Source organism: Lycium ferocissimum, chromosome 2, assembly GCF_029784015.1.
Source record: "Lycium ferocissimum isolate CSIRO_LF1 chromosome 2, AGI_CSIRO_Lferr_CH_V1, whole genome shotgun sequence".
Classification (NCBI taxonomy): Eukaryota; Viridiplantae; Streptophyta; class Magnoliopsida; order Solanales; family Solanaceae; genus Lycium; species Lycium ferocissimum.
Genome location: NC_081343.1, coordinates 2,017,229 through 2,028,351, shown reverse-complemented (window position 1 = coordinate 2,028,351; position 11,123 = coordinate 2,017,229). Strand labels below are relative to the sequence as shown.

Below are 11,123 nucleotides of genomic sequence, written 5' to 3'. Positions count from 1 at the left end.
CATAAAATTTCCTTCAACTCCAGACACATCATTTCCGCTTCACGTTCTTATATCCTATCCTCTCTCATCTACCATAGTATCTTATTATCCCCCCCCCCCTTCCTTCCCCCCCCCCCCCTCCCTTTTTTTTTGAACTAATGCTTATCTATTAAACTTATTCCATAACTAACTGTCAATCCTACCTCTGATTACTTCACACTACACTCTTTTTTTTTCTTTTTTTTATAATTCCCCTTAAAGGTTTTCCACAATTCCCCTTAAGTCCTCAGGAAATTTCAGCAGAGTTTCCTCTATAATTGTAAGAGTCCCAAATCTGCATACAACCCAGAAAATACATCCCATGCCTTATAAGGCCATATATATATATAAATACATATGATATGAAACTCAACCACACAAATATGATTGCTACAAAAGAATGCAAAATAATAAAGCTCGCCTCATAAATCGTATCCAAACACCCTTTCATAAAATTCCATCCTTCCCTTCTAAATCTCTTCATCAATCGACCCCCTTCAAAGAGGTTTACATACTCACAAATCATATATTTCCCTTGTTTTATTTTCTTTGACACTTTATAAATAAATCTATATTTACTACTACAATTAATACTCACATCACATTATTTAGCGATAAACTTTACTTCCTTATATAGTCACTCACATTCTGAGGTTCCACCACAGAAACCCTTACATTGGCCCTACTCGAGAATAGTGATTCGATACAAATCGGTCCAACGGTAGTTGGGAAGTTCTTCTTTTGGATGCCCCTCCACAGGCTGCTCCGTGGCGCCCACACCTTCCACAAATGTACCAATTATGCTGACTCTCCCTGATTTACCACTATTCTCATTTGACCCTCGTTCTGAGGTTACCATCGATATGGGTACACAATTGGTCATCTCCCAATACTTGCCTATCCTTCACCTGTTCGGCTAGTTCTTCTTGAATCTCAGACGGGTTTGTCTCTATAGAGGACATAACTTCCGATAGATTCTCAATAGCATTCTCCGATGGATCTGTCTCATAAGAAGGACTTAATCTGGAAGCCCCTGGATTATCTGTCTCCTTTCCCATAGAAGTGATCTCACAGCTACAAAAATAATCAGGGTTAGGACTAGAAATCTCATACCCTGCAACTTGACTCTATCGCACGATCTAGAATAGAAAGAAAGGTCGATCATTCTTAAATTCCCCGCAGCCTCCTGTTTATAAGTGTGGCGCGCTTCACACTCATAAAAAAGACTCTACCGGACATGGCTCATAGACACAACCTAGGATGAACTACTCTGATATCACTTTTGTTACGACCCAATCGGAGGGTCATGACGGGCACCCGGATCTTATCGTGCTTTTCTAATAATATCTAGGTAAGCCACATGGCTAACTCATAATTATCATGCATTAATAATACAAACTCCATCGGGCTAAGGCACTCTTATATAAACATCATTAGCTATGCCCATATGTACACAAGCCGACAAGGCTAGGAGATATCTAGCTATATACATCTGTTTACGAGCCTCTACGAAGAGTACATAAAATCATAATGATGGGACAGGACCCCGCTATGCCCATATATGCACACCACAAGAATGATACCAACTATTGCAACTCCGGATCAAATTGTACTCTCCTAGGAAATCTCTTAGAAAGCAGCCTAAGGATCGAGTCTGTCTCCCTGTCTACTTGCGGGTATGAACGCAATGTCCACAAACAAAAGGACGTCAGTACGAATAATGTACTGAGTATGTAAGGCATCAATAACAACATAATAGAAATATGAAGAACAATATAAGATAAATGAATCATTTATACCTCAAATACTTCTTAAGACATTCATCATGCTTACTCAACCTTTCTCTAAAGGAAACATTCCATACATACATATATATATATATATATATATATATATATATATATATATATATATATATATATATATATATATATATATATGAGTGTGAATATATGTGTATATATGTGTGTGTGTGTGTGTGTGTGTATAATGATACCGTACCCAGCCATATAGGCTCGGTGTCACTTGTACCCGGCCATAACAAGGCTCGATGTTATCCGTACCCAACTGTAGTGGTGTGCACAATAGATATCATACCCGGCCATATAGGCTCGGTGTCACAACATAGTTTCATACATTTATGAAATACATAAGTATTCGAGAGAAACATTACAACACTATTAGGGTGACATAAAGTCGGTAAACCCCCGATTTCTATTATTAGATCACCATTGTCAGCATCATCATTATCATCATCACTATTATCAACATCATCATTATCATCATCACTATTATCAACATCATCATTATCAGTATCACTATTAGCAACATCATCACTATCCTCATCCCTATTATCAGCATCATTATTAGCCTCATCATTATTATCAACATCATCATTATCATCATCGCTATTATGAAGAGCTTTTACCAAAAGTAACTTGAGAATCTTGAAAGTCATGAACTTCTAGCATTTCTAGGAATAGGACATTGCGAATATCTTAGATGGCATCTCTAGAATTGAACTCATCATCATGGTCATTATCATTATCATCACAAAGAACATTGTCAACAATACGATAAAAATCTCGAGAATTATGAACTTGTAGCATGTATAGGAGTAGGAATATTATGGATATCATGTATAGGTTTACCATAAGGAAATCATGCCTTTAGAAAGAAGGGTTAGCATTACTGTCACGACCCAGCCCCGTGGGCCGTGACTGGTGCCCTACTTAGGCACCCAAACAAACTTACGAACCAGATTGTCGTATTAGGGCATATCCAATTTACCATATTATTGCAACTCGGATGTCATACAAATACATAAACGACTCGGTCGCCCGTGCAGAAATCATCAGATCAAAATCAAAACGAGCGGAATGCACATCGCCCAGACACACACATACATACAGACATATGGGCCATGTCGGCCATAATAGCATACGGGCCGTTTAAGAACGCAAAACAGAATCACATACGAACACCGGACCCATGACCCACAAATATGACTACGTTCTACGGACAAACGGAACATACGAACATATGACGGACGGGGCCTGCAACAAATGTGCATATACATAGCAAAACATATATACCAAGTATGAGCTCGGATCGGGGGAGCACTCCGAAATAGCAGAATGAAAAGCCTAAACCGGGATCTCCCAATCGAGCGCCCGAACACACGCGCGCATGAAACGCAGAAGGAAGGGGGTCGCACGGAAAAGTAGTACGCAAAGCAGAAGGTACGGTAATCCAAATCATGAGTCGAAGATAAACAAATACGTAAATAACAATGTCGGACACATGTGGAATGCAAATGTACAATGTAAATAAAAATCATGCATAAGGCTCGAACGTGGTCACCCCCCGACGCCGGTGCCACAACACATCATACCTTAAATCTCCGTACATCTCCGAACACATCACAAAGTCACACACATCAAATCATGCGCATCGATGCCATATCACATCATAACACCATAAACGGAACCGGACCTATGGCGAGGTCGCGTCCGTAACACACACACACACACACACACACACACAAATCATAACCATATATATATATATATATATATATATATATATGTGTGTGTGTGTGTGTGAGTTAATCGGAATTAACATACAAAAGTCGCGGACTTGTAAGTCATCAATTTTTCCCAAAAACACATCATAGGTTATTCTTTGAGAAATTTCGTATCATTCGTAGTGAGGAACGTTCAAATAATGTTACAGAACATTTCTAACGGACCTTGGAGTCATAGACAAACATTTTCCTTTCATATCATACGGAAACGAACCAAACAAACCAAATAAAGAAAGACTCGGGGCTTGCGGGCCCACCTCGGGCCAAGTCGAGGCGGCAGACATAAATAACAAACATTAGGCTCCCTAAGGTCATCCATCAGAGTTTCGGAGCGATTCAATTACATTTGCAAAAGTTACAAAGGTTTAAGCATTCTTTAAATCAATTATAAGGATTATAGTTCAATTGCGCTGAATGAATAGTATGCAAACTCAAACTCGGATTTCTAAGGGCAGAATTATCCCCGAGGTTCCGTTTTAGGCCTAGTAGGGCTAGGACATGCCATATGAAGAATAGGTAAGCTTTACATACCTTACGGACGTCTTATGCTCGCTTTACCTCCAATCCCGTTTCACCTAGAATCTGCAAATGATCACATTTACCAGTTACTATTCATGAGACTCTATCTTTCAATCTTGGTTTAATACTTGTCTACCAAAATTTTGGTAGCACTTTCCCTATACGTATAGCACTCCCAAGACGTAGCTCGGCTCAATATACCAACGACAACCCAACAACACCATCAACAACAACAACAACACCAATAATCGCTACAAAACACATATTAACATAAATAGTCCTACTTTATACCTAAAGCATTAACTATCATTTCAACTTCACGCTTTCCATCCAATATCAACGTTTCCATATTCATTCACGAATTCAAGGCCGTTCAAATACAATTATCATCATTTCTCAAAATACACAAGGTTTCCATCAAGCCATAATTCATCCAAAACCTCTTAATCTTCACTATGCATAATCATAACCTTTTTCCATCTTCCAATTTCATAAATCATAATCGCAATCCACATCTAAGATCCTACTTTCATCATTATATAAAAATTGTATAAAAATCACATAAATTTCTCATAACAACATACAACCAACTTTCATGCTAGCTTAATTCATTAAACCTTCCTTTACATCACAAAAGCCACAACAACATACTTAACACACTAAATAAAATTTAATTCATATTCCATTACTTCTCCATACACCCCACGGCCACATCCTATTTTTTCTAAATTCAATTAAATTCATTTGTCTTTCACTTCCAATACAAATTCCACCATAACTACAACTAGATTACCACATAAAATTCAACTCATATCATCTACACAATTATGCACACTCACGGCCACAACCCCTCTTCACACACACACAATTTCCATAATTCTCATTCCATTCCAATCATTATAACATACATACATCTTCCATAACACAAAAGAACAAGATTCTTACCTTTTTCTTGAAATTTCAACTATCAAACGTCCTTCTTTTGCCAAACTAATGGTATCACGTCGAAGAGCGTCTTGAACTTGTTACTAATTCAAGAAGAACAAGATTTTTGGATTGAAGTTGAAGGCTAGGAATTTTATTTTTTTTTCTCTTCTTTCTCTCTTGGCCGATTGCTCTTCCTTTTTTTTCTCTTCTTTTCTTGATTTTTCTTGAAGTTTCTAAGGTGGAGTCATGTATATATACATGCTCCCTTAATCATAAAATGGTCACATGATCTCCATGTGCCATGGGCTTGGGCCAACCTTTGTTGGCCGGCCACCCCTTGTACTTGGGCTCAAATTTTTCTCTTATTTATTTTGAGCCCAATTACTTCAAATCTCGTTTTGTAATTTCCGAAACTAATTTCCGAAATTTCCAATTTTGCCCTTGGCCATCCTCCGGACTTCCACACTAATATTTTTCATAAGCAACAACATCCACACCTCATAAAATCAAAGCATGGTCTTATTCTTACAAATCACAATTATGTCCAAATTTCCCGAACGTGCGGAAACACGGGATATAACAATTACATACCTTCACGTCTTCTTAACTACTTAACGTTCCTCTCCAAAGTTCGAAAAATCTACATTCAAGAGGATTCACACTAAGGTTAATTCTTGAAAACATTCTTAAGTTCAAACTAGAGCAACTGAAAGGCTAACGGAATTTGGGTAGCACTTCCCCTATTTCATCAACTTCCACCATATGGCAAAACAACTCCCAAACAACATTAACAACATCCATAATATCATAATTAAGAAGTTATATTCAATTAAATCTCAAATTTAACCAAAATCCCCTTTTGAGTTCACCTCATAGTCATCTTCTTCATTGCAACACTCAAAGCTTCTCCACTTTAATTCTTTTCCATTCTAAGGGGTATTAAACCTTTATATCAACTCAACCATAAGAATAGTATGGAGAACATACCTTGTAGTAGTATAATTTCACCTTACTAAACTCTGTCTCCAAGACCAGTTTCACCACAACTTTGAAAGGAAGCAAGAACCATCACTCGCTATGGATTTACCTTGAGGTTTTGATGTTGATTCTCTATTTAGACGATATGGAAAGGTGTGCTATGTTAGGGAACCTACAAGAGCTCTCAAGAAGTCTCTAGAAATATGGGGAAATAAGTGTGGAAGGTTGGAATGAAAATGAGTTCTTTAGGGATTTAAAAAGGTGGAAAAAATCACTCCCCGAATCAATTGGCGGTGAGTATGCTGCCTAGCACACTAAGAGTGCGGCCGCACACTCTCTCCACCACTTGAGGGTGGTGTTTTCCAGTGAGTACACCTAAAAAAGGAAGTTGGCGGTCAGTATGCAGCTCAGCACACTCAATGTGCGACCGCACACTGCCCCAATTTCTCCATTTCCGCGAAATCGCGTGCTTTTCGATTCGTTTGACCTCTAATCCTTATGGAACATTCTTGGTAGTTGTATAAAGCTTCATTAACCATCTATAATGACCCGTTCCATCATTACAATAATTTTTGAAATATTCGTGACACCGGCTCCTAGAAACATGCTTGTACTCCCCTTACAATTTGAGAACCGTTAACTTGATCTGGAAATTGTATGAGTTCTGCATAAAGAATTAGATCCGGGCCCTTGGGCCAAGTTTGTTGCTATAGAGCCATCCAGGCAGCCCCATCGGTGCCGCAGCAACGGGTTGTCACCCGCAAAAGCGGCATAGCAGAGAATCCCCATGGACCGCCCCAACAGTCCATTTGACACAGAAGCGGTGACGAGACCGCCCCAGCGGTCACGTACAGTGGTTCCTCCTATTTAAGTGACATTTCGGGATTTAACTTCATTTTTCCAAACCCTAAAAGGTCCAGCCGCCCATGAGGCAGTTTTAGAGCCAAAAATGATATTTTCTTGGGAAGGTCATCCCCCTAACTTCTTCCATCACTCCTCCTAGTATTAACTCGCATCAAAGGTCATTTGTCTAGAATCACAAACAGGTATCTCTTAAGTTCCCAAAGAGATGAATCCTTTGTCTTCTTGATATAAACCCTTGGATTATTTTTCCCTTGTTCTTTATCCCAACATGGTTCTTAATCTAATCCTTATTTTCCCATTGAAAACACAAATAAGTCTCTACTTTGGATCTTGAAAATGGGTTTCTTGAAGATAAGCCTAAAATGGAAAATTGACCAAACTAGTGACTTGAATATGGTCATGATTGTCCTAAATAAAGGTTGAATGATCAACTAGCATAGTGGAAGTGAATCTAAAGGCGAAATAGTTTTCATATCTAGCTTATCAATGTCGGGATTCTTGATAAACGCGCTAGATGGTAAATACTACTCTCGGGTCTCATGGGTGTCTCCAAACCTCTTGTGTGGTTACGCTATGGTAGCTAAATTGAAGAATCAACGGATGTTCGTGGCACCCGCTCGGCCATGAGGTAGGTTATGGCTTCTTTTCGATAGACTCCGGTTAGTTTTCCATATTATTGTACTAGAAGAAACGGAGAGTGCATGTATAGGAAATCAAAAATTGGGATGGAATTCTAGGATGGTATTGTTGTGTGTGACTTGTTTGTTTGGCCTTGTGGCATGTATACTCCTTAGGTATTGATGTGGGTTTTGTTTATTATCGATGGATTTATGTAACTTGGGAGTAGCGGACGGAATCTAATTGTGCCTATCGATGAAAACTTTTGTTAATACGTGATTATATTGTAGTGAATCTAAATGCTATATGGAAAGATAACATGTATTCATAGTAGTGATCGATGTCATAGTTAAATTGTGATGAATGACTCGAGTGCAGGGTGAGATTCTTGTCCTAAATAAATGTGCTGATTTAGGGAGATGGTAATATCATGTATAAATTGATTGACCTGGTGTGTGTTGGAACTAGCCACCCCATTACGTGTGTTTTGACTGTTCGATTGTGTTGTATTGATGGCATGTCTAATTGGCAACTATCGACTTCTATTATCGTCATGATTTGGACAGAATTGACATAACCGTTGTTGGTACTTCACTAAATTGATATATATTGGCATACCCACTGTTGGTATTGTGATGCGATACATTATTGGCGTACCCCGTTGTGGTACTTGTGTTGTTGAACTTGATTGTTGATGATTGACATATGCATTGCACGCATTCTCTCATATTCATCATGCATGGCCAAAATTCGGTGATGATCCGGTATCGTGGATTTAGTGAAACTAATATTTGATAAACTCTTTTACTTGAGTGATTGTGAGAAGGGCGATGTCTGAAGATCCATTCCGAAATCATTGATTATATGAAACTGATGTTCGATGAACTCTTTTACTTGAGTGATTGTGAGAAAGCCGATGTCCGAGGTTCAATTTCGGAATCGTTGATTGTGTGAAACTAATATTTGATAAACTCTTTTACTTGAGTGACTGTGAGGTGGCCGATGTCCGATGAGCTATTTCGAGCATCATTGTTGCATGGCCGATTCTGATGTTATTCTAGAATCGTTGTTAGTGCATGGACTCCGGAGGGTCCCCCAGGGTGGTGTCGGTGAGACTCCCCCTGTGATCAATTAGCCAGGGTCTCGTCTGTCTGTTGGGCAAAGATCCGGGACGGGTGGCACTTAGACTTCACGAGTCATGCTGGCTTGTTCTACCGTGACATCGATATTCTGTCCGGAGTACATTTGTACACGTCATTTGAATGGCATGGCATCGCATTCATACCATTATTGCACTGTATTGAACTATTATTTGATTGTGATGTTGTGATGATTGGATTGTAATGTTTCTACGGTGGTGATTGGATCGGATTGGATATACTCAGACTTATCATATTGGGTTTAGATACTTTACATGGGCAACGACGAACATTTGGATTTCGATTATTCGTGAATTATATTGTTGACTTGTGTCTGTTAAATTAACTTAAAACTATTCATAAATTGTTCTAAGTGAGGTAGGATAAAAAGGTGTCGTAACGATGAGTTCGCCCCTAAACACAAATAAACGACTTGGAAATTGCAAATATGTTGAGAACCTATGTAGGTGATTGGCCAACTTATAATTCATTGGAGAGTAGTTGTGGGTCAAGTTATATTGACGTTATGATGTACTGTATTTGGATATGTGATTGGGTTTGGTGTTTATCATCATTATTCATGAATTCTTTACCAATATGTATTACTAACCATTGTCGACCTATGATATTTACTAGGTACGCGTGGTTGTACTGATATTGCACTTGCTACACTCTTTTTGGGTGTAGATTGTTTCAAGTGTTTTATCGAAGTTTATGCGGAGTTACGCGGTGCTTGTATGGAAAGCCTCCTCCCATTTCATTCCTGGATTAGATGTTGGGTCTTAGAGTATAGTGTCATTTTGAAATTTACTTATTCGCTCTTGTATTAGTCTAGATTAGGTCATGGAAAATTGTATCGAGTCTATAAATATGTATTGTTGAAATTATGTAAACATTTGAGTTAATGAGGATATTACAAAGTTCCGCTGTTATCCTTAGATATTTGTTAGTTAAATGGTTTGTTGTTTTATTGATGTGAAAAATGAATGAGAGGGTTCGCCTCCCGAGGTGAGAAAGGTAGGTGCCCGAACGGTCCCAAATTGCGTCGCGACAAGTTGGTATTAGAGCTAGGTTACCGATCTACTAGGTACAAGAGCAATGTCTAGTAGTGTCTCGTGGAATGGTACGTAGACATCCGTACCCGTCCACGGGAAGCTATAGGGCATTTTGGAAAATTTCTGTTCCTTCTTTCAATTCGTGCTACTTCAGTCAAATTGGTATCTCGGTGAGCCCGATTGGTAGCTACGCACGAAAAGCAAGTGGTATTTCAAATCAAGTCTGATATATGTTGGTCGAGTTAAGATTTTAGTCGCGAAACGATCCAAGTTAGTATAATATTGGTGCCAGATATTACGCCCCAGCGGTTAGCATATCGCTGTGGCATTACCACTGCAGCGGGTAGGCCACCGCTGAGGCGGCTCCTTCCTTTTGCTCCTCGACTACTTTTGCGGCTCAACCACAGCCGAAGTGGTACTACCCGATTTGGAGACTGAAACTCTTCCCCGTTTTCGCCACCGGCTCGTTTCCCAATTAACGTACCGGATAAACGAGCAAAGAACAATTCAAAATAGCAGTTATGTCATAACAAGCCCGACAAGGGCAAGAACCATTCAAGTTGCTAATACGAAACCGACTATCATTACTAAAGGAAAGAAGCTAAACAGTTCAACATCTAAAACAAATATCCAAACATTAGCCATAAACCAGGCCAACCGAAAACCCAAAAGAAAACAACATCATCCAAACAAGAGAAACAAAACAAACCAAAGAAAAAGAAAGATTGTCTAAAACTGCAGAACCCAACATGGGCAACCATATTATCATCAAAAGGGAAAGGGGGAGAGGTGTCTTTAATCATCCATCTTGCTCATGGCGTCATCATCATCAAAGCTACCGCCTGCCTCCACCTGCCCACCTGCACCACCAGCTTCACGGGGTATCTCCAGGAAGGAATCCCTGTCAGAGTCATCCTCGTCGCCCACGGGAATCGGCATGCCAGGGCGCATGGTGTCCTATATGGCCTTAGTCCCTCTCTAGTTATAGACGAACACTTTATCTCGGGATCTATTTCGGGCAACCTCAGCATCGAAGTCCTCCCGAAGTTTCCTATGATTTGTGGCCAAGGTAGAATAGACTATCTGCATAGAAGCAAGCGACCTCCTATAGTCTTCTGGGTGTTGAAATAACCCTTCAAATCATCCTTGGTGACAAAGGCTGCGGCATCACATGACGAACTGGAACCACCGGAAGGCATGGGCATCGCCCAGAACCTGGCCTCTATCTCATCAAAGCGCGTATCTATGCACTCAAAGGGACCCTGAAGGCAAGAGGCCCCGATCCCATTCCCCTGACCGCCCTCATCACCGACCTCATCATCAGCCCCAGCCCCGCTACCTCCCTCTCGGGCATCACTAACCTTCCTTCTCTTCCTAATCTCCCTGGAAAGGCAAATGTAGTAGCTGATGCACTTAGCC

At 39.8% G+C, this 11,123-nt stretch overlaps 1 protein-coding gene across 1 annotated transcript; it reads right to left on the bottom strand.

The window, feature by feature from the left end:
• Window positions 1-234: 234 nt before the first annotated feature.
• On the bottom strand, window positions 235-10,655 carry LOC132032407 (uncharacterized). Its single transcript, XM_059422032.1, has 4 exons — window positions 10,544-10,655; window positions 2,308-2,439; window positions 916-1,132; window positions 235-313 (listed from the first exon to the last, which is right to left on the bottom strand). Exons 1-4 carry the CDS (start codon window positions 10,653-10,655, stop codon window positions 235-237), a joined length of 540 nt encoding a protein of 179 aa, XP_059278015.1.
• Between the last annotated feature and the right edge of the window lie 468 nt (window positions 10,656-11,123).